The 24,739-nt window shown below is 39.5% G+C and overlaps 1 protein-coding gene and 1 non-coding gene across 5 annotated transcripts; both read right to left on the bottom strand.

Annotated features, from left to right (window-relative positions):
* Nucleotides 1–638: 638 nt before the first annotated feature.
* Nucleotides 639–24,604, bottom strand: MTFR1 (mitochondrial fission regulator 1). Of its 4 annotated transcripts, none has more exons than XM_059467737.1 (8): nucleotides 24,547–24,604; nucleotides 18,159–18,301; nucleotides 14,851–14,949; nucleotides 9,614–9,732; nucleotides 6,164–6,405; nucleotides 4,160–4,421; nucleotides 3,890–4,058; nucleotides 639–2,292 (listed from the first exon to the last, which is right to left on the bottom strand). In XM_059467737.1, exons 2-8 carry the CDS (start codon nucleotides 18,222–18,224, stop codon nucleotides 2,233–2,235), a joined length of 1,017 nt encoding a protein of 338 aa, XP_059323720.1. In that variant the 5' UTR covers nucleotides 18,225–18,301; nucleotides 24,547–24,604; the 3' UTR covers nucleotides 639–2,232. The 4 variants fall into 4 exon arrangements, with proteins under 4 accessions (XP_059323720.1, XP_059323736.1, XP_059323712.1 ...); XM_059467753.1 differs by lacking the exon at nucleotides 24,547–24,604 and adding an exon at nucleotides 24,247–24,491; XM_059467729.1 differs by lacking the exon at nucleotides 24,547–24,604 and adding an exon at nucleotides 24,226–24,454.
* TRNAV-AAC (transfer RNA valine (anticodon AAC)) lies at nucleotides 12,295–12,367 on the bottom strand. The gene has a single exon. It is a non-coding gene; the product is annotated as a tRNA-Val (tRNA).
* Nucleotides 24,605–24,739: the final 135 nt, after the last annotated feature.

Genomic DNA, 24,739 nt, shown 5'->3' with positions numbered 1-24,739 from the left:
GGCAGCCTTAGTTTGAGCACTCGAAGTGTTTTTCTATGGGCAGTGGCACTGTGTGCAATTTCAAGGAAAAAGATACATATTGAGGTACAGTGGAAGATAAGTTATTTGATGGCACATTAGTGTTTCTGGCACAGATGACATTTCTTTTGCAGTAATTTTACATCACTGCTAAAGCTCACCTCATTTCTGGTGCTGGATACCCCAGTTGAAGTGAGCAGTGTCTGGTGTGGATGATCCTCATGCTTTGCCCTGGTTTAACAAGGCAAGTGTCATCTTGAATTTTACAGGTTAATGATTTAACTGGGCTGCCAGAGGAGCTGAGTGTACCAGGGGATGGAGAGGCTGTTCAGCAAGTCCCTTCCTGCTATCCTTGTGGTGAGGCATAAACGCCCCACTGGCTCCTGAGAACCACTGTTTGTTTGTTTATTTAACCAGCATGCAGCTGAATTAACAGTGCAAGGCTGTTTCACAGCCACCCCTCCTGTTACTCCTGCTGCACAGCAAGGTAAGCAAACCAGCCCTGGAGGAGCACTACAAGGAGATTGTCACTACACTGATTTATAGTCACTGTAACAGAATGGAAACTTCCATTTTTGTGGCTGCTATCATTTGTAGAGTACCACAAATCAAATATGGCATCTTTATTTTATCTGCTTTTAATTTTATATAGTGGCAATAGAGCATATAATACAAAACTTAAAACCAAAGTTAACTTTCACAAAGGTATTTTAAAGGCACTTAAAAGAACTGAAGGATTGAGTGGCCAATCAGTAGGACTGACGGCAGAGCACTTTGGAAGGAAGTTACATTGCGTATGTATTAACACCATTTCAAGTTCCACACCAGAAAACAAAGCTCCTCCATGTACACCCTACATTCCAGTTATAAGCAGCAAAGCCTGCCCATCTTCAGTAACCTTGTCAGAGCCATTCAGCTGTCTTTATTTAAAAAGTGCTGCTTTTGTCTTTTCCTGGCAAACAGAAGCTCCCAGAGGCAGTTGTATTTGTCCCAATAGCTGGGATCAGCTTAGAGCACCAAAAATAGCCAAGCTCAGCGTTTTCAATGCTCATCCATGGTCAGAGCAAACCATGGCTGTGCTTCAGGGTGCACCTCAGCTGCAGCTCTTGGTTCCTGAACAGCTTTTTCACCCTGACTTGTACTTACTCTACACCTGTGGAGAGCATGAGCTCAGGTGGTTGGTACAGGTGTGGCAGGAAGCAGCTGCTGCATCAGAAGGGCTTCCCCTGGAAAACTGGCCATGGGCAACAGCTTATCCCATCTCTTCCCTGCAAATGGGGCTACGAGGGTTTGTGCAGGCCCCATCTGCCAGAAACGTACCCAAGGAGCCAAGCTGGGCAGAAGGTGTCCATGAGCATCTCCTAGAGCAGCACAGATGAGCTGCTTTTGGCAACTTGCACCCCACAGTACTTTGTACCTTTGTTTTCTTACCTACAGCACTTTATGCCAACTAACATCTACTCTTTGTTATTTTAATCTGCTGCTATTTACTGCCTATTTCAAATTCCCTTGACTACCTTCTGACAGAGGCTCCCACAGCATGATTTTTCTCTTTATAATGGCCACAGGATGATGCAAGCAGGTTTTACTCCCTTACCCTTGCAAGCTGAGGTGAAACAAACAAAAAACCCTGCACAAAAATGTACTACTATGTATAATTCAGGAATTTTTTTTAATTTAGGACCTCTGCAGCAGGTTCAAGTTTTCACTTTGTGTCAGTAAAAATCAGAGTGCCTTCAGGTTTTCTTTGGGCTAAAAATTTGCTACAGTTAAGTTTAAAAGAAAGACTTCAACATGAAGATTTCAGTACAAAATTACACACTGTAGTGCAAATTATAGGTACAGCTCACATAAAACTGGTATTAACTTAAGGATGCATCACCGTCATTATTAACATGTACACAAATTTTTAAGCTGGTCAGTTATGCACAAAAAATGTTGTATGTATAACTTAGTGTTAATGAATTAAATCCATCACCTAAATCTGAGTGGAAAGCCAAGCCTGAATACAAAATTAATACCTGAGTATAATGGTCCAATTTATTCCCTTGATAAATCACCTACATACAAACATGTTTAGTGCCTTGTTTCTGCACTTCACATTAGATCTTTCTGGGCTGTAAGAAAAGAGACCTCTCAGTACTAGTGCTATTTGCAACATAAAATATTTTATACAAAGCAGCTTAACAGTCTTTTGCAGAATAATCTTTAACACTAAGATTTTTCAATTAAAGTCTTCATCTTTCCTGTAGACTTCAGCATGTGTGGTCCAAACTGGAAAGAAAACCAGAAACATGTTCAGATTGCTTTCAACAGACCCCTTGTTGAACTATCCATCCAAGTAGTAAAAGCAGAACCTGGACAGAAATAATTTCCTTTATCACCTGCTTCTCTGCATGTGGATGTCACAAAGCAAGGGGAAACTTGTGTTAGCAACAACTGAAATTACTCAGAGGAGGGAGGCAACGACCTGCTGGAGCAGGGCTGGAGGCAGTTTGCTCCAGCACAGTAAAATGAGATGGACACAGCTGTCCCTACACCTTGACAACCAAGAGCTCCAGCAGCAGTTTAACAGTGCTTCTGCTCCTACTCTACCCTGTGTTTCTGTGCAAGTCCCTTTCAAAACTGTCATACAAGTCTGATCTAACAAAGTTAGATACTGGTAAGTAACTGATGGACAGAGTTTATTAGCTCGTTATGGAGCAACATTCTATCATTTAATAAAAATCTTGTTTCCTTAGCTCTTGAGGACTTGATGGTCCTTTATATCAAAAGATGGATTGTAAATTTCAAAAACAGAAAATCACGAAAAAAACCTGTCTGGATAAATATTGCCAACTTGTGTTCTCCTTAACACACCAGAGATGCTGAGGAAATGTGATTAATTCTTGGGAAACATCTAGCCTTTTATTTGATAAGAACAGCCTGAACATTACAGAAATAAACCAGTACAGGCCAAAAGGCAAGTAAGTCAACATAAATTAGCTGTAGTACTCAAAAGTCCTGAGATTTGTGGCAATAAAATGTTATTTTCCTTAAAACTTAATTCAGAGCAGAACCAGCTTTTGGACTTTCATGTGCATTTTTTTGATTGTACAAATGAAAAAAAAAACCCTCTTTACTCTTCTTCTCTGGTTCCACAGCATAAGGCTTCAAGGATTGCTGACACAAAACTGATCTATACCAGGCTGGTTTTTACATGTACATTGATAGAGACTTGTATTTTGAATGTTCACTGCTTAAAAACCAAATTCAAATCCATCTGTAATAAACTAGAAGCCATTAATAACTTGTGCCAGGAGGTGGACTTCAAATACAGTTTCATTTTAACATTCTCACACTATAAAGAAACTGCTTTCATATGCTCAGCATTTCCAATTATTAGAAGAAGCTCCCTATACCCAAGAACCAAGATCCAGCAGACATTTGGAACAATTAATTTTCCAAATTCCTAGGAATGTCTGATATGTTTCAGGATCTTGCTTCAAAGTTTCACCTGCACCAGCTGAATGGTTAAGGTTGGTAGTAACAGGCAACTCAGTTCAGACTGGATTCCATGTGAGCCCTTAGCAATGGTTTTCTGAATATCAGATGCTGTGGCAAGAGAAAACATTTGTGTTTTAAAAAATTACAAAATTGTAACAAGACTTTTTAAAGCTAGGGCCAAGACAGTACACAATCATAAGACTTGCCACTAAAAACATTTGACTGCCAAAAGTCCTGGCATATCAGCAGTACTTCACAGGGTTTTGTGGACCTAACAAATGAGATGCTAACTTGTGTAACACCTACACACGTTAGCAGAAAAATGTAGGTTGGTTTGCACAGCTATAATTTACTTCAAGGATGTGTTCAGAATCAAAATACTCACCAGCACTACCTCAGTCTGTGTCTTTGTTTCAGCCTTTGGAATCACTTTTTCTGTTTCACCTTGGCTTTCATTTTGGTATCGATATGCAAATTTCTTTTTGAGAGCTTCTGCTATTAATGTTGCGGGATCTGCAGGCTGAGACACTTTAGGTTTTGTAACTTCTAAGGATCTAGGAAAAAAAATGGTATCAGTATCTGTCTCACCCTGAAATAGTTTTGAGTCACAAAACCAAATCATGAATGCCAGTCTTGGTACATGGAGATTTGTTACCTTTTCACCGAGCGCAGTTTCACACTGTTCATGTCTTTGAGGATTTCTAGCATGTTTGGTACTTCAGGCTTCTTTGGCCCGTTTTCCACCACATCCTGGCCAGTGTTCATTTTTTGGTTTTTCCTCTCTTTAATGAGATCAATTGCAGACTTACTCTGACCCAGACTTGAGGGAGGGGGTGGAGGCAGAGGAGGAGGAGGAGGTGGTGGCAGTGATGGAGGTGCAACAGGGACAGCAGCTGAAGCAAGTGGACTTGACCCAACTACAAATAAAACATGCAATACAAGTCAGTTTACTTGTGACTGCCCTTCATCTGTCACAAATGCTCAGGTAAGAAAATCACTGTAATATCTTTAATTGAGCCCCCTCTATCACCTTTAGATTGTAATTTCTTCATTCCTAAACCACGTAAATAGGTTCAGCTAAAAAATCCTTCTTGAAAAGTCAGAAGTGTCCTTTGACATTCCAGTCCCAATTCCAGGTGCATCTGTGTCCTTACCACAGTGGCACAGATGCCATGGCATCTTCTGGTTATGTTCTGCCCCTAATGTTACCAGTACTTCCCTTTCTTCTCAGAGGGAGCTACTGAGCTGGCAGTCACCATCTGACACAGGAGCAGTGTTTGTCCCTGCTTATCATCACAAGTAAGAAATTACCATACAAGATTTTTCAACGTGAATTTCACAGCTCAAACAGTGCTTAAACTGAAGCTTATTCCAGCTGTCCGAGGCTGAGGATTTTTAGGCCAGCTACTCATCTGTCTCTACTCATAGAGATTCTCACAATAATCTTGATTTTGAGTTCCATGTATACTTTAGGCAAAAATTTGTGTTATAAATACAGTAACAGTAATAACCTGACAAATAAATGAAGAAACCTCTGTTTAATTGCACCTTAAAAAAATAAGAAAAATCAGATCAAACCAGAGTTTTGAGGCTTGGAGTATAAAGTGTGTAAAGATATTTATAGAAATAAAACAGAAGATCTGTAGGAAAACACACAGCATCATTATCACATTCTACCACAAGAGGGAGATAAAGATGATAAAATAAAAATTTAATTTTCCTGATAAATAGAGGTAAAGGGGAAAACCAAAAAAGTTTATACTTATTTCAAATGCCCCCACCCTCCCCCCTATAAATTAAAATTCAAGAGTGAAACCAGGTGATCCTTAAAACTATTTCATAGTTTTGAATATTAGCAGTTCAGGAACAATGAAGTAACTCCTATCAGTTAACAGCTAAAGGAGCATCTGAAAAATCACAATATGATTTCATACACAAACACAGGCAAAGCTGTACTTGTTAAGTGACCTTAGGAAAGAGTGACAACCAAATGCCTGTCATCTGCAGCAGACAAGGGCCCTCTCCTGCTAATCTCTGAAGACTTAAACTGAAAGGAGTCAGAGTTGATGGAAACAGGAGAAAGAAACCCAGGAAAAGAATGATTCTGTTTACTACCAGAAACAGTGCACCACTTTTGGTTCCATATGGACAATGTGTCTGGTCCCAGAGATGATTGCAGTAAACAATTAATTGCCTTTTCTGTTACTTGAGATGTATATTATATATTCCAAAAGCATAATTAGCATCTTGTATGAATACTTAATGATATCAGAGAGCCTATTTCCTCATTGAATGGAAAGACTTCAGTGTCAGTAATTAAGTTACATTCTTTTAGTTTGGTTTAAGCCATCATGTTTATCATGAGCTTTGCTCTGAAAGCTGTTTAATACTTCTTTACTCATTCACAGATTCAGAGCTCTGGCAGATTTACAGACAAACACGATGACTTTAGGAATACTAAAAAAATACAGAAAATCTGGCAAGTCACTTGTCTTCAGGACCTACTCTGTACCCCTTGGTTATTGTGCCAAACTAACCAAAACAATATGGAGAAGTGTTTGGTGTTGCAGTATCTCACAAAAAAGAATTAACACAGTAGTAATTATAAAAGGAACACATCATGAAGTAATTTTTACTAAGAGTGCAGCAAATTTAATACCTGTTGTCAAGTTCTGCTGTTCTTGCAAGGTTACAATTTTGGCTATCTGTGCTCTTAAAGAGGCCAGTTCATTTTCTAGGGCACTGATCTTCTGCATTGCTTCTTCGTTTGCCATCACTGCAATCCTGGGCACCGGCTCCTCTCCCGCCGGGCTCTGCAAGGACGTTTGTCTGACTAGGGGCTTCCTGGAATGGTGTGCCTCGCCCGGGGGAGGCTGGGTTGTTTTTAACCAAACTTCTGACCTGTAACAAACAGATCACAACATGTTTTAAGGGCTTTGAAACAGACAAAGACTATAACAACTTTACTTATAAATCAGGGGTACAAGTTGAAGACCTGACTTCAGAATTGTTTTTGTACAAACACTTCCATCAAAACCTTAAATAGTTTAAGGTAAATAAGAGCTTTACATCCTTTCTCTTTGCATCATGAGCTGTGCTGCTTCTCTTCTCCCAGACAGCATTTTGTAGAATCCTTGGTTTCAGCAAGAAAAAAGGAATACATTTCTTCTTATCCCACTCTGTTTCTCAGCCTCAAACCTATTGTATATTTCATATATTGTATATTTCATACATATATTGCATATTTCATATTTCAGCAAGAAAAAAGGAATACATTTCTTCTTATCCCAAACTATTGCTCTGCCTCAAACCTATTGTATATCTCATTTGAATTAAGATTTTTCTTCCCTTAAATGCTACCATTTTTCCCCATGGGCAGCAAATAGCCATTTGCAGTTGATTCCTTTGAAGAAAGAAGAGTTTCTTGGTTCCACAGGACATTTTTTTGTACTGTTTGGATTTCTGAATTTTTAAAAAATTAAAAAAAAAAAAATCCAATTTTAGCAGCACTGGGAAATACGGAGGGCACAAAACACCTTAGCGATGCAGAGACTGCTTGCCAGTTGATGGGAGAGGGTCTCATATCAAGTTTTCTAACACAATAATTAGAAATAGAGAAGAAAATTTCCATAAAGTTTTTTAAAGAGTCCATGACCTTCCCTCTGCTTCTCACAAGAAAATGTAATTCTCTTGCCTTCCCTTAATACCCACCAAAGCTCAAGCCATGTTAAACACTGAGGCATTATTGAGCATCTGCTCAAACAAGTGCAATAAGCCCTTACAAATACACCAGCACTTTAAAACTGTTTATCTCAAGAATCCGAGGAACCTGATCCAGTTAAAGATGTCCCTGCTCACTGCAGGGGGCTTGGACTAGATGGCTTTTAAAGGCCCCTTCCAATGCAAGCTGTTCTATGATTCTGTAAGTAGAACTGATAAGGATTGATGACAACAAATCATCATAAACTCTAAAACACAAGATGCGGCCACATACTTAACTCCTCAATCCTCCTTGATGTCAATCCCCAAACTTCTCAGGCATGCCAGGATTCCATTGTTTAAATAAACAGGAGAGTGAGAATAGGGCCTGGTAAAAGGACTTTCTGAAATGGGTAGAATGGCTCCAGGCTAACCCAGCCCAAGTGCCCCATCACTCTGGATGAGTGGATTGAGCTGCTGTGGGTGCTCATCAGGTTAGAAATGCCAGCTGTGCTAGACCTTATGCAAGAGCCAAGATTTAAGGCTAGAAGAAGCCCTGTGCTCTGACCACATCAAACCAAGATTAGATACACATTTAAGTCCTCTATGACACTGACAAAAAACATCAGCACAACTTGCCAAAATTTGATCAAGAAGAATTGAATATTATCATGGATGCTGAAATTTAGGTGGTGTTATCTAGACACAAACAGAGAGCAATTCAAGCTGAGAACAGGATACCTCCTATAGCAGCCACCTCCCTGCTCGCCCAAAGTAAGGTGAGAGGAGCCAGTGGTCATTTCACTCCTTAAAACCTGCCTGCCAGAAATTCTTTAAAGGAGAGGAATAGCTAAACAACAAAGGGTATTTTCTGCTCAGAGCAGTAATAGAGATGTCTTGACTGGAATCTAACACTATGGAAAAATATTATGCCTGAGTTGTCACTATTACTCTGATTAGGGGTAGACGAAAAATTATTTGTCATTTAGTTGCTTCCTGTATAAAACTGTATTTGCAGAAAAAAAAAAAAAAAATGTCTGCAAGACTGTTTACTAAATTTTACAGTGGATAAATATTGAACAGTAACACCTATGTGATCCTGTTGAAACAGAGAATTTCAAATGCCGGGAAAACACCTAATGCATACCAGCTCCACTAATACTGTGCACAGACGTAATAAACTGTGCACACTGAAACAGTCATATTTGCTAAGTAATTCACTTCCTGTGCTCCATCATAAGCTGTTTGCCTTAAGGTCACTATGTATCTGCAGGATTATTTTAGTCCCATCCCACATCCATCTGTCCCTGCTCCCCCTTCCCATGCAGATGTTTTAGCAAAAATGCAGTCCTACGTCTTTCACAATAGGTTCTTTGAAGCACCAAAGACCATTCTCCCTGTTGTCTCCATTAAATGTAAGAGCTTTACAGTTCAAGCCTGTACTTGAACTCAGGAACAGCATTTCCCAAGCAAGTGCTGATTTCTGTGACTCCCCTCTGGGTTTGTGAAATTAATGTGGCGGTGCCAGAATGTTTGTTATGCAAAGCTTCACTGTAACAAGTCATGTTGGAGGGCATCTAGGTCATTACTAACCTATTTTCAAACCTCTGCTTTCAAATTAAGAACAGTATCCTCCTGTAATCTCTGAAGCCAATCTGTGCCCTTCTCTGACAGATTAGTTTGTTTAGAAGAAAAATCTCCTTTGCACTACAGTACTGTACTTTTGTTTCTGCACAGTCTGAACAGCAACCTGAGTAGGATGGAATAAAGAACTTCATCCCTTCAGCCAAACTGTTTCATGTAGTGACAGAGCTGTGTAGAATCCTTGGTCCAACACAGCAGTACCTACCCACATTCTGGACACAGGTGCTTACATCCTTCCCTGCCAGTTTTTGTTATGAAGATTAAAGATGTGAAACACAAACCACAATTTTATCATTGTACTCAGCAGACTGCAGAGACTGCAGAGCCTGCAGAAAGGTGAAAAACAACATGCCAATTACTGGATTGCCAGAATGACCATTGCTGCTAATGAGAAGCTGTACAGTTTACTGCCCCATGGTAATGACAATCTCAGGAGAACTGGAGAATCACCGTTAGCAATTTTGCCATAGCACAGCAGACATTTTCATTGCTTGAAGCTATTGTGTGCAATTCTTTGCAATACATCAATAAATAAAATCCAGAGTCTTCCTTGTATAATGTCAATCTCCTGTATGTCTTCCAACAAGTCTTGGTTTCGTAATCCTATTAGTCTAACCTCTACTACTTCTTTTCCAGACCCTACCTCTGTCTCTTCTCCCAGCATTCAAGTGCTCTCTGTTAATTTGTAATGCACAGTAGAGTCTCAGTAGACAGAAGTTTCTTTCTCTCAGTTAAGAAGTCCAGAGAAAAGATTCTGGAAACATACCTGAGCCTTGTAGAGACTTCACCTTCTTCTTCAGCAATCCATCCCACATCAGCAAAAGAGGCCACTGCATCTTCTCTGAGGTGAGCAGGAGTGTTTCCTTCTGCGACTTGCGAAATGAGCTGGATTTTGAAGGCAAGATTGAAGGTTTTAGAGTCAATACTTTCAGCCCAAGTCACATTTATGTTACCCAATACTTCTACTGAGGCTACATGTAACTATTAACACATACATGCACAAAACACATCTGTAGACTTGAAACACTTATTTCTGTCCTGTGCTCAGTCCAGAATAATTTCATTGACTTCAAACTATTCAATCTATTCTGCTGAACACTTCACAGAAGTTCATGGCTAACTACATACACATCACATGATGCTAATGAATACTAAAAATCCAATGCAAATTATTACCTTTAAGACAAACAAACATCAACATTCTCACAGTTTTCTATACTAACTCAAATAGTATGTTTTTAAATTATATTAATGACCAGTAGTTAAAAAAGACATCAAGGCTGCCAATACTTCTTAAGTATTTTGCTCTAATTGAGTATTACTTTTAAAGTGAAATTCTGCCAAAGTTTCCCTTTCCCTACAACTTCTGTACAAGAAGTATGTACATTGCACAGGGGAAAAAGCAAACAAGCAGAGCAACCCCAAAACCAGGCAAAAAGCCAATTCTACCAGCTCAGTAATCACAAAGTCTGTGAGTGAGAGGTAGGATGCAATCATAACATTATACATTACGTGCTAACAATCTCATTTACAACATGCCAAACAAATGGACCATTTTCCAGCATGGTTCTGGCCATTAGCTTTACAACTGTCTGAAGCCAAAGGTGAGCAAGGTTTCAGAGTCTGGAACCTTTCTTCAATTTCCAGTTAAGTGACCTGAATGGTGATTTGAAAAATTGTTTTGACCATCAATACTCACTCCACAGTCACAACTCAACAAAATGGTTTCAAATCTATTTTGAAATACTGGCTGTTTCCTCAGGTCAGATGAGGGCACGTTTTCAGAGTCACTGGACTCCTGAGCAGCTTGGGATCAGTATCTCAGCAGATAAAAACTACTGAAACAACTTTCAGTAATTTGTTCTGCTCAGTCTTTCCCCTTGAGTTCCATATTTCCAATGCATATATGCCCCAGCTTTGCTTGTATTCCACAGAATCACAGACTCCTTAAGGTGGGAAAAGCCCTCTAAAACCATTGAGTCCAGCTGTTAACCCAACACTACAAACAAGCCCACAGCCAAATCTGCACGAGTTGTTGCAGCTGATCAAGCGCTGCCTGTGCCAGCAGTGGCCAAGGAGCTGAACACTGACAAAGATGGTGGCAGTAGGTGCCAGTCTGCAAGGGCAGCCTGCACCCAGACCATCACCACTGAGATGAGTTTTCAAGGCAACCCCACTCTGTAAGAGCCAACTACTATGAAATGTTAGCATCAATCTGAAATTGTAGCAGACCTATCACAGTAGGACTGCAGCCTGGATGAGCTGAAACCACTTCAGAAGAACATCCACACATATTTTAGTAGCAGCCTCTGATACAGAAGTCTCAGGAAGAGAGAAGTTGTGGGCTTGGGGCTGTTTTTTTTCCCTGGGAGTTGCTGCAAACAGCCTTAGAAATTGAGATTAGTTGCCTTCACCTCACACTCTCACTTGTATGAGAGTCTTTATCACAGCTCCCAGGAGTGCATATTGGCACCATCAGATCATTTGGAAACAACAGGGTTTTTCCAGGTAGCATCAGCACAGATGGTAATATGTTTATCACATTAACAGTTGTGCCTAATACCATTACAGTCTGCCTCTCTTTAAAGCAGTCTAGAGAATACTATATTGCATGTTAGGATTTTTGCTGTTTGAGGTTTCCTTGGCATTTTTCTTTTTAAAAATGAATAGAAATTTTCAAGACCACAGCATTTGTATTAATGCTAATGGCAATTTTAAAAGATCCATAATACACGAGCCACTTTTTGTAGGTGATACAGATTTTTCTGGCAGTAATATTACCATTAGAAGATTGAAGCCACTTTTAAATAAAGATACTACACATACTTGAATCAAAAATAATTTTCTAAATCAACAGTAAAGAATATATCTATCACTGCCAGAATTCCTGCATAGATAAATAACTTCTAATCCAAGATTTAGTAGTAAGCCTTCTGTTATATTGTGATACAAGTTTCTTCTTAATTTTAATTCATATTTGTATGTAAACAGAATCTGCTTGTTACCCCATATACAGATGTTTCTTTTCTCTATCCCTAAAAACAACAAAGCCCTCCCCAGCAGTGGAATTTGAATTTCAAGTTAATGCAAGATTTTTAGTGTAATTTGAAGGTGAAAAGCCAACACCCATCTCTCAAAACCTTCACCTGCCTATGAACACCTCTGTGACTACCCTATTCCTCCAGTCAATTCCAGCAGAAAAAACCTGAACAACTGCTCTGCCAGCACCTAAAATAGAGAACAGAGTACTGAAAACAGAGATCCACTTTCTTTCTCTGGAAACTGTGTAGTTGCTTTCCCCTCTTGTTCTTTCCCAGGCTTTCTGCCTATCTTAGTGTGCATGCGTGCTGCACGCAGACACACACTGTACTGCTCTAGCACCTCGAGGGGCAAGGGACACATAAAGAACCATCGAGTCCAACTCCCAAGGAGAGTCAGCCTCGCCAGTGTTTCCGCCCGGTTTCGAACCGGGGACCTTTCGCGTGTTAGGCGAACGTGATAACCACTACACTACGGAAACGCTGCCCAGCTGCGCCCTGGGGCACGCTCCCTGCTCGCTGCTCACTCCACAAAGTGCCAAGCACAACAGACATGTTAATACACTTTTATACACAACAGAATAAAAACCTCTTCTTCCCAATTACTAATACAAGTATGTATTAAACATTTGGAAACACTTCAGGTAAGACAAACTTGCTGTGATTTTTCAAATTAGCCCAGTAAATTCAGATGTTTGTAACATGCACACCAATTTATTAGCAGACTTCCACTGAGTTATCAGGTATCCATCAAACAGGAGAAGCATAAGACTAAAACACAAATGCTGTAGTTAAAGGATGCTATCTTGAGAGACACTACTGTAGGTTTGGTTGAATCTACCTAGGCTATACTGGCAAGTATAATTTTATTTTCTCCTAAATACTACATATAAATCTAAAAAATTTGACACACAAAAGATCCATGTGAACTATTTTCATTGGTTTGTACCATATAGAGTGCATAAGGTACATAAGCTCTCCCAGTTCTTACTGAATATGTAAGCTACATTTTAGTATTTAGCAGTTAATTTAAATGTTGACTATGGCAAGATCCACAGTCAGTAGACTTCAAACATCAAAATGTTTGGCTACTATTTTTTTTCAGACTAGCTGAACAAAAGCATGCTAGAAGGTAAGTATGGACATTAGAGATACTCTTTCAATGAGTCTCATCCATTTATCATAAGGAAAATGCAGACCTGTGAAAAGCCTGATGCTCTGGGGTTAGAAACATTGATTCCATACATGCACCCTCAGATGATGCAAGTAAGATTTGATTTGTTTGTTTAAACAGAATGACTTACAGCAAGGTTCAGCTCATGGTCCTTTCATAATAGAGCTAAAGCTGGCAAGAAAGAAAGAGGAAGAGACAGCTATAGGAAAGTGTCAGTTGCAACAGCACGAAAACGATCGAGATCAGTATTGAACCTCACCATAGAATCTTAATGCTGAGATAAAGACACAAAGAGCAGATGTTAGCATCACATTTAACATGTTCAGCACTTCATATATTAAAGTAGAGTCCACACAAACCATATATATTTTAATGTGTTTCAAGGCTCAAATTTTGGAATTCCTATTTTTAATTAAATCAAACCTTACAACTGTACTTCTGTTTTCAGGATCCTTTCCTTTCATCTCATAGACAGTGAATGCTTATACTTAGTGTACACACAAAACTGAATGAATGTCTCTTTAAGAGGACTAAAAAGTCAAATATTATATTTATTTTAACAGAATTCAGACAAAAACATATTTATGTATTTATTTATTTATTTGCTTAAGTACTAAAAATAATCAGGAACAGATTCCCCAAATATATCTTACCATCCCTTTCAAGAATATAAACCAGAAATGTCTTCTTTTATGTACAATATATTAAGAGAAGTCAGTATTAGGCTAACTATGTGCAAATGAGCATCATCTTCCCCTGTATGGCCTTTACAGCACAGAAAATCAGACACAGAGGAGGACTTCACTACCTTTTAAATCTGAGGCACAGGGAGCCTTCTTGCTGGCAAAACACCCACTAATTATACATTCAAAAGTTTAATCCAGCATGCCATTTGTTGTCCTCACCTGCACAAAACTCCACATTCCTTTTTTTTTTCATCAAGCCACTAGAAATGTGAGATGGCTGTCCCATTTCTCAATGCAATTTTTTAAGAGAGGCAAAATGATAGTATGGCTTTTACTATGACACCAATAAGGCTTCTATGGTAATCTGAACTATCTACTGTAATTTCAAGTCTAAATATTGTTCATACATTTCATTTATGATACAGAAATTAATTTAAACATTGAAAAATTTAGCACTGTGGAAATTACTATATGTTAAGTGTAGCAGCTGATTCCCTCCATTCATCTTTACACTCCCCACCCGTGCTCAGCCCACGGAACATTCCTCTCTCAGCTTGAATTTCAAACACTAAATTTCTCCAATTCTATACCCACCCCCTACCCCTAACACCAGAGTTGAAGAGATTCTGTGTAACAGCTTCCACTTTCCCATCTGTTCCTGAAAGACTCATTATAGAAAGCATGGCTTTTCTCTTCCTTAAGCTTTTACACTTGCTCTTTACCCCACCCTTTCACCTACACAGTGCTAGCCTTCTATTTTAAACAAAAGAAAACAGGGTACTCGTGTTCTCTTGTAACTAATTTTTTGATTTCTGATAAAGCTGTTTATTTTCCCAAGTATTTTTAATACTGTTCATCTTTACATGCCTCTTAACCCTAACTTATAAGTACTGTTTATATAAATAAGTTTCAATCATTTTTCTCTTTTATGAATTTTTTTTCAACTTTCTTATTTGAAAAAAAATCTGAACTGGAAGCAGAGAGAAGTTAAGTAATTCTCCTATATCTAGTTTATCATATTCTACTTTTACAAACCTTCTAGTAATGAGCAAATCCCTTTATCAGCATAGTGAGAAACAGATTGTAAATTGCTGAGAACACCTACCTGAAAGTGAACTCTTGGACACTGTATAAGAGAGAGGTTAGTACCAATTTTTCTTACAATACTTCGAGATGAACCATAAGGCTTGCTTGACCAAAGCACCTGCATGGGAAAAATAGAGAAGCCAGTTGTTAAGGGAATTGAGTTTTGCATCATATTGTAATAGCTCTCCCTAATTCTTCTATACCATGCTTTTGCTAAACATATTTAGTAATTTCTGTCATGCTGGAGTAGGATATAATGTTTATACACTGAATTCTGTCCCAGTGAACTCCTTACATTCTATCTCCAAACTGGCACATCATCAGCACAGTACAGCCAGGGCTGCTTAAGGTTGAGACAGCCTCTGGATTAAGCCTAAAGCCAAAACAGTAAATCAGGTAATGCAGAAGACTTCAGGAGCTGAAAGTACCTTCAAAAACACAATATTCAAATTTCTGAGACAATAAAGAACTTACATTCAGAGACACCTCTTTTTATAGGGTTTCAAGAAAAGCCATTCCATCATTAAAAATCCTTGAAGTCACACAGTTCTTCATTTCTCAAAATATTTTTTTTCTTTTTTAATTAAGAGCTCTTCTAACAGGAATAGTGTCTACCCTTCTTAGTGAAAGTAAGTATCAGCTACAATAAATATGAAAATGTAACTGTGAAATTAAGGAGCAAAGGAAAGTAAAATGCAGAAAATAAGACAAAATTGTTGTAAGAAAGGAACTTTCTGAGAAAACTGCCCACAGCAGCTCAACACACCAGGCTTCATCATAACTGTTTCTATTTCAATTTATGTTTTTTCTATGTTGTTTCAACAGGGATTTAATTTGCTTATTTTTGTTGTATTTAGTATTTACAACAGCTTTACAAAGGAAATAAAATGGGAGTTTAATCCTAGGAGAATACTACAAAATGAGCCAGAACAGAAGCAAACACCCTGGAGAGAAGTAGGAAAGATTTCAGCACAGGCAAAGGCAACAAAAACAATGCAAAAGAGAAAAAAAATAATGAGAAGACTCTAACACAGGGTACATTGTTAGTAAACAATTAGAACATTGGATGGTAATTTTAAAAACTTGGCCAGTGTTTAATTATGGCTGTAAATATGAATTTACTAGTCAGACTTTAGTTTTTCAAATATCATAGCTTCAAGCAAACTTGACATCCTGGTAATAGAAAGAAAATAGGAAAAATCCAGGCTATTTTGATTGGCAATGCCAATATTGTTTGTATGATGACTGTAGTGGTGCTGTGGGAGTTGCATAACACACAGCTGAATATTTTAATACACTAAGCAAAGATCACTTCACTACTTGTAGATGTTGAAGGTTCTATTAAAAAGGAAAGTTTATGTTCCATGGTATTGATCCCCAGATTATTTCACAAACTTCACACAAACATGCCTATTTCTAACTTCTATCCTTCCTTCCTCTGGCTTTACTGGAATGTAAAAATTTTGACAAAATAAACATGCACTGCACATATGCTACATCCTCACAACAGAGCTGCAACTTCGCCACGAATCCACTCAGATCTATTTTTTTCCATTCTATAAAAAAAAAACCCATTCTCTTGCTTAATACACTGCTAAGCTGAACACAAATTTTTCAATGCAGAGTAGTCTATTGATGCTGCATTTTGGTTGCCTCAACCAAGACCTCACATTTGTGCCTATCACCTGCTTGTTTACATGTCTGAGCAAACAGCAGGTAGATCAGTGGCCTTCAAGAACAAGTCACTGACAAACAGCACCACAGTAATACAGTCTCATTATTCACAACTAATTCTGATCAAAGCAGAACCATTGGCAAAAGACTCAAAGTGATGGGGCACTGGAACAAATAATGCCAGTCAAAGGAAGGCTTAATAAGTTGCAGAAGTACTTCCACAACAGCAAGACAGTCTAGACTACATGCTCGATTACCAACACAATGCAATGCCTTTTAAAAAAGCAGCAAAACTTGTTTGGATATTGCTCAGACCACAGCCAAGCTGCTGACGAGCAGTCAAAAATATTTGGTTTCCAAATGCCCTTGGGGCTCTTCAACAACTGTGGTTTGCTGCACCAAAATGCTGAGTGACTCAGTTTTGGTACCACAAGATACGCCAGGACATTATTGTCATGACACTGCAGGCAAACTCTGCCACAAGGGATTCAAGTAAAATCAGTTCCCTGCTCAGCTGAGCTGAGGTCTCAGCACTGCTCCAACCAAGTTCACACAACTTGTTGTTGACTTGAAGCACTGGCTGAGCAAGTCTGCAAAATGCTACTTAGTCATACACTGCTATTGCATCAGTGCTTCACTGTGACATTTGGAAATGTAACTGCACTGTCACAAGCTTCATACAAGCAGAGAATGGGGAGAAAAAGACTAAAAACTTCTCCCTGTTTAGGCTGAAATTGCTGAATTGCTACTGTTATAATGCAATACATTCTCAATCTTTGAATTTTCAAAGTTACATGAAATCTCAGATCAAAATTCAAATAAAATCCTAAAATATTTGATGTCAATCTTCATTAACACTGTATAAACAATTTGCTCTCCATAGATTCCCAAGACTGATAAATAGAGACACAATAATACTGACTTAGTACTGCACATAGCTGTTAAGGATTTCCCCATTAAAATATTTCAAAAACTTACAGGGATTACTACACTGAGGTCAACATTTGTACTCAAAATAGCTTCCTAAAGGTCAGTGACAGAGCAGCTGATGTGCAGCAGTTCTCTGTCTCTCTCTGCTAAGCATTCAAAGAAAACTCTCTATATAGAATTCTCCGAGAGGAGAGCTATGCTGGCCTGTTCCTCTGTTTACCCAGCAAAGAACACAGCTGTGCTGCTCTCATGTACTGTTACACCTCCACAAGAGGTAACTATAGCACAGAAGAGGAAAATGTAGCACAAGTATAATCACCTCAGTTTCATGGGGCTTTTGTATCTCCAAGGTAAGAACAAGCAATAAGGTTATTTTTTTAATCACTGTTAGAAATAAGATGGAATTCTCCTTCAGCTTCAAAACACACACGGAAGTGCAGCATGAACAGCAATGTTTAAAAAGTAAACAGTTTATTGGAACCACAAGGAACTGCGTAGTACTTTTAACACATTTATTACTCACTATTTCAGTGCTCAAGTCATAAACTTGATGACTTCTCAGGAATGCAGAATCATCCCAGTATTGAGTGTACCTAAAGCGTTCTTCTAGATAAGCACAAACTAGTGCTTATCTAGATAAGCACTAGTTCTTCTAGATAAGCACAAAATAGTGCTTTCTATACCTTATTTTCTGAAAACATAAAGGAAGTTTGAAACACTTACTGATTCCATGTTCAATCCAATTTGTTCAAAAGCCATCCTAATTAAGCGCTTCAGCCAGCAAATCATCAGGACTGGAAAAGGCCTTTCTGAACTTGGATTTAAGCCTTCCAAACCTACAAGGCTGCCAAGGTTCCATAGTAGTTCTGAAATGAGACACATAAGAATTTTAGATGCATGTTGTAGAACACGTACAGAAGTAAACTGCTAGATTCCTAAAAAAACAATTTTTAGATAAAGGACATATTAGATGACACCAATACCTTGTACTGTAAAACAAAGGTGTTCAGAAGGCATCTACTTAATACAGGCAACAATGACTTTTTAGTAGTGTTATTTTTATAGACTCATAGAATTGTCTGAGTTGGAAGGGAGCTCAAAAGTCACCCAGTTCCAACCCTCCTGCCATCTGCAGGAGCACCTTCCACTATCAGGTTTGCACAGGGCCTCATCCAACCTGGCCAGGAAAACTTCCAGGAATGGGGCATCCACAATTTTTTTCAACAACCTGTTTCTGTGCATCAGCACCCTCATGGTGGTATCTATAATATCTAACCCAAACCTATCCTCTCTCACTTTAAAGCTACTGCCCCTGTCCTTTCACTACGTGCCCTTGCAAAAAGTCCCTCTCTGGCTCTCTTGTAGTCCCCTTCAGGTACTGGAAAGAAATCTAAGCTGTTGTAAAGTTAACAATTAAAAAGTTGGGGAAACGACTGCTCACTTGAGCTTGGACAGATGATGGCGTTCAACAACTCTAAGTGAGCATCGAGCCCTATGGAACGCCTGCAGATGGGGATTAGCACTGAGACTGAAGTGCCACACTCATATCTAAACTCATTTCTATGCAGGAACAGACTGCAGAAAGCTGATCACCTCTCCTGACTCACATTCTCTGACAGCTTTGTTGTTCCTTCCTTTTTCCTACAACTAAGGAGAGAAAGGAAAGATGGAAAAATGACTAATGCAGGAAAATTACATTAAATACTGTAGATGTAGGACATGAAAATATTCAAGCAGTTTATAAGATTAGGCAGATTTCAAATTTTGTTTATATACACTTCCATTCACCTGACTCAAGATGGTTTTATTGCTCCTCTAGCAAAAATAGTGTACCTTTTCTTTGACTGCATTCTACACCAGCCATAATCTGGACACCACTGAGAAGTGTATGCCACCAAAACCAGGAAAGGAAGCCACAGATTTGGGTTTACATTTCTTTTGTGCAGCAGGCTGGAAACAACACTCCGTTGATCCACCCCGAGCAACGTATTTGTACTATGAACAATGGTGTTGCTGCAGCCACTCTATATACAGACAGGGATGACTAAAGCAATGCAGCAGCAAGGAACTGGCACTTGGGAAGATGGAAAGTCAGGAGATGGAAAAGCTCTGCTGTTTGGAGAAGCCAAACAAGCCCTACAGTTAAACCATCATTGTTTCCATTACTAATTGTTTTCAACAGTTTACAGTTCCTTAGTAATAATGTACCTCTTGTGGAAACTTGGCAGAAAAAGTACAATCTTACAGTTATCTTTTTTTAGACAGCCTTAAAAGACAGTTGATATTAGCTTCTCATCATCATAGGATTTTCTTTTGTTTGTGACTAAGCTTAGAAGAAACTATTAATTTACACCAGGAGATTAGAATGAAAATGACAACTGTTATAGGAAAAACAATAGGGAAGAATAATGGGCTAGCTACCAAACAGCCATGAATACAAGTTACACTCATTCACAGTAAATAAATAAGTCATAGACTTCTTTATAGAATGCTTGAGAAGTCTATTAGAGCAGCATCACCATCTACTTGATCTGTTATTCCTTTAGGCATCTGTTATTCCTCCCTTACACAGCCCACTGTATGGACCCTGGATCTCACTGCACCTGCAGTGCACTTAGAACAGGAAGAATACAATGCCCCACACTGGATTTGGCATCCTATCTGCCACTGTAGCATGCAGTGACACAAAAGAGAGGAATGCTCCTTTAAAGGGGGAAACCTGTTCCAAAGGTGTGATTACATGTGATCTACTCCACCTCATTCCAAAGTCCAGACTTGTTCAACAAGCAGTGTGGAAATCAAAGGAGGAAAAAAAGAAAGCTGCATCAAGACAAATTCAAACAAAAGAAAAAGTTAGGGTACAAAAAAGCACAAAACTTGTAATAGTTTTGCTGAGCAACTGCAAAGACAGGGCTGGCTGACAAAGGCAAGTGATAGGACTAAAAGGAATGACTGTATCCTGATACACTGGTCTCTCAGCCAGCTCCTAGGTTTAAAGGTTTAAAAGAAGTGAGAGTCGTGTTTTCTTCCAGGCAGAGAAGAAAACTATGTTTTTATTCCTGATTAAATGAGAGGTCCAAGTCTAACAATAAAGACAATCTGGACAGAGGTGAAAAGTGAGTGTTAAAACTTCCTCCAAAGAAATCAGAGCAGGTCTAGAAAGTTTCCAAGAATTTAGAAACCTAAAGGCAAACAGGTAAAAGAACAACAAAAACTGACAAGATAACCAATTAAAAGCACAAAACCAGATGTAGAAAAAAAGTAGCACAACATGAGGATGACAGAATAGTGTAAATATGAAGTAGTAAGCTAAAAGAGGCAAGCTACACAATGGGTTCCATCTCACAGGCATAAAACAGTCCTACATGTATTAGCAGTAAGAGGCAAGAGAGACAACCCTGATGCAGCAGGAAAGAGAGCAGTGTGTGATTTGGACAGTCAGAATGTATTCAGTGTTTTCACCTGACAGGGGCAGGTAAGACAGACAGGTGCTAGCACAGAATACAGACAGAGCTGAGAAGTTATAAGCATCCAGGCCAACAGTATCTGGTGAATTTCACCTCGCAAAGTTCAGAAACTTGTCAAAGCAATTCTTGAAATACTGATAATTAATTTCAGAAACTTGGTCAATGGGATTCAAAATCCCAGGAATAAAAGAAGAAGCATGATGACACAAAGCATTGGAAATAGTCCAAAACACTTATCCTGCCCTAAAACATTAAGGTGACCCTTTATAATTCCAGCTTCCAAGGCTTTAATGACTGAACACAAAGGGCATTCATTCAACAGAACAACTACTTCAGTAAAACGAGTATTTATAGTTCACTTTGTAAGTTATTGTTTCCTCTGTAGCCTAAATACTTCAAGTATTTGAGACTGGGGTCATCAACATCTTGCTCTTTCCAATGACCTGTGTGTTCTTGCAGAAGAAAGTGACTGAAATCAATCTGTAAGAGCACAGAGCAGTACCCAGTTCCTGGACTGGCTTCCTTAGTTTGTGGCTCTAAGAAAAACCACCAGGTTTGGACAACCCCCAGTTAATCTGCTATCTAAATGAAAAATGCTTCTCAGTGTATTTTTATCAGATTATGAATTCACAGAATTACCTCTAGGCAAACTTCATACTTATTTCTTTCAGACTATGTTGCACTATACCTTTCTTCACAAAACTCAACTATTTCACAATTGGTTTGTGTGCCAAGAACAGACAGGGTTCATTCCAAAAGAAACTGCTGGACAGCAAGAATGAAATCATTAGCAAATTCACCTCTCATGCCCTGTATACATGCCATTTTCAGAGGCAGAAGTTAAATCTTTATGGCTTTTAGTAAAAAGAGTAATACCTCTTTTAAAATATTGACCTTTATTTATCTTCTCTCTTCTTGCTGCTACCTACAGTAAAAACAGTTTAATTCCCCAAAAATTTCCATAACTCAATTACTACAATGAAGAGCCCTGAGGGATAGTAATATTGCCATAAAAATGGTCCTTCTGCTCTGCCTCAGCAAACCATTACAAGGATGAGCAGCACTCACAGACAAGATTACCATGGAGCTGTAACACAAAGAATTACATTTCACTGCATAAAGCATGAAGGGGTTGGAATTTCATGGGTTCATTTAATGAAACCCAGAAATTAGCAATGCTGAAGAACTTCCTTACTGATATGGAATTATGGAGGAATTCCTTGGTTTAGAAATGAGCCCCTGAAGCTTGTCTGTCCCACCTTATCCCAACCACTTTTGCAGGCTCTGTTCCCTACTCTCATATCAAATAGCAAGTCAACAAAGCTGAGAGATAATACCCCTGATAAATGACAAAAAGCTCATTAAATAAATATCAAAGCTCTGGAATCTCTACACATAAGGTATAATATCCAGTAAATATGAACAGAAGCCCTTTGACAGACTTTTTAGTGAGTCCTACAAATGAAAGATTAAAAGAAAATCAGATGCAACTGCTTTCAAATTGAAATTCTTCTATGAGTTTTTGCAATGTTGTATTTATTCAGGTGCCCTTCGGAGCATGAGTTCCTGCTCTTTAAAAGAAATATAATATTCATATTCTTTTTACTGAAGATTTCTCTCATTCACTTAAGGTCCATACAAACATAAAAGAGAATGACTTAATGGGATTGATGGAGCAGATTAGCCTCAACAGAGAATAAACAAAGGTATGAAATCTGAAAAATGAAAGGTGTAGTCTCTAAATTCAAAAGGCATAACTTTAAGAAGTTTAAAATTTTTAAAGAAGCATAGGTTCAAAGGAATACCAGCCACATAAAAAACAAAATGCAAAAAGACCAGGCTCCTCCTTATTTAAGCAAGAACTAGGGCAAGCATATCTCCCCAGTCTTTTAGGCTAAGACTCAAGTCCATCTAATAAGGAAACATTTTTTAAAAAGTAATAAAGGAAGATAAAGCAGAAACACCCCATTATCACAACAGCCAAATGGGCAGAAGAATCTCTGGATAAAGGACCAGACTCTGGCCCAAACTGACACAGACCAGCTTCAGGCAAAGTAAATATGCATTTGGCAGAGGTCATAAGCCAGAAACAGGAGTCTGTTTTTTGGTGTGGAAGCTACAAGTAATGGAGCAGCCCAGTACTAAAAGAAACACCTGTTTGGAAAGATATGGAGAGATAAAAGTCAGTAAACACTACAGGGACAATCTAAGCTAGTACTGGTATGAAATTTAAAGCAGGAATTGAAAATCATACATACTTGCAACAGAAGTTGCTAAAGCTTTGTTAAAAATATAGCCTTGTCATATTTACCTGATCGTGCAAAACCCTATTAATCAGATTTCATTCATGCTATCCCATCTTGTCAACTTAGGACAGAGAAAAAAAATCCAAGTTTCAGCACTAGTTTAATCAAAAGCCTTTGCTCAGCAATGATTATACCTGCACAGTGCACTGTGATACCATTGAGAGGTAAGTGAAACCTTCAACACCTACAGACCACAAGGTATAATGTGACAGAGACTACCAAACACCTGCACTTCCCTGCCGGACAGAGAGACAGACAGACAGACCTCCCCACCAGCTGCTGAGAATGTCAGTCTTTCTGCTACAGCTTTGAGAGACAGCAGCAGGTAAGTCTTAGAAACAAAAGGGGGTGCTTGTCTGAAAAAAAGCATTTAAAATGTCCAATATTCTCCCCAGATATCTCTCTGTGTAACAATGCTGAGCTCCTACACACAGCAACCATGTTCTACCTAGTGACCCCTACAAAGCACATATTTGCATTCAGCAACAAGTAACCAGAACTTTTAGACCTGATGTGCACATGATTCGACTGACTCATTTTAATCACCCAGGTAAAAGCCAGTGGGGATTAGAAGACATAATTCCTATTAATTTAATCTTTTTAAGTCTTGCCTTCACAAGAGCTGCAGAGCACTCTGAGGACAGCACGTTAATATTAATGAAGTACTGCTGACGCTGTCAGGCAGAGATCAATGCACTACGATTGATTTCAGCATTCAAACTCTACTCAGCCTCAATATTTGGAATTTCAACAGCTCGTTAAACAAAAGGAAAACACGCACCCAGCAAGTTACTTATTTATGACCACTACTGAAGAACATGAGCACGGCAGCAGTATCACTAAAGGTGCACACAGCAAGCAGTGTAAGTTTACAGAAAAGAGAAATTAAACCACCATGCCCCTTAGGGTTCATTTTTCCTCTTATACGCCAACTCTCTATTTTAAAACGTCCTTAAAGAACTCCCCATATTATCTCCACATGATCTTGTATTTACATTATTCCCCGTGACCTGTCACCTTCTCATCACAGCAGTTCACCTGCACGAACAAAAGCTTCGGCCCAGCACCCCGAGGCGCTTCCACGCTCCTGCCGGCACCTGCCCTGCCCGGGGACGGCGGGGCCGCCCCGAGCGGCCTGTACGTGGTTTCCAGGCGAGCTTCCCCTCACGCACCGCCCCTCGCCCGGGATCGGCCACGCCAAGACGGGCTGCCCGGGGGGAAGGAAGGGGCTGCTCAGGAGGGAGGGAGGAAGGGGCTGCCCAAAGGGAAGAGGAAAATCCCGGCCGCAGCCGCGGCTGCCGCCACTACCGCTGCCGCCGCCGCCCCCCCTCGCCTCACCCGCCGCCGCGGCCGACGCGCTGCCTCACCCGCTGCTCGCGCGGCCGCTCGCGACCCTGCCCCGGCAGCCAATCGGCGGCCGGCTCGGCGCCGCCCCGGCCAATCTCGGGCCCGGCGGCGGGCGCGGGAGGCGGGACGTGGCGCGCGCAGCGGGGGTGAGGCGCTACCCGGCAGGCGCCGAGCCGGCAGCGGG

This window comes from Ammospiza nelsoni, chromosome 1 (assembly GCF_027579445.1).
Source record: "Ammospiza nelsoni isolate bAmmNel1 chromosome 1, bAmmNel1.pri, whole genome shotgun sequence".
Taxonomy (NCBI): domain Eukaryota; kingdom Metazoa; phylum Chordata; class Aves; order Passeriformes; family Passerellidae; genus Ammospiza; species Ammospiza nelsoni.
The sequence above is the reverse complement of the archived record's forward strand: the minus strand, read 5'-3'. Positions and strand labels throughout refer to the sequence as shown.

What these genes read in the sequence shown, in the direction of transcription:
- MTFR1 (XM_059467737.1), bottom strand. Translation starts at nt 18,224, where the DNA reads ATGATTTGCTGGCTGAAGCGCTTAATTAGGATGGCTTTTGAACAAATT. An exon ending in TTGGATTGAACATGGAATCA is followed by an intron (nt 14,950 to 18,158) that starts GTAAGTGTTTCA and finishes TTTCCCATGCAG; the next exon opens with GTGCTTTGGTCAAGCAAGCC. An exon ending in GAAGTCTCTACAAGGCTCAG is followed by an intron (nt 6,406 to 9,613) that starts GTATGTTTCCAG and finishes TGTTTGTTACAG; the next exon opens with GTCAGAAGTTTGGTTAAAAA.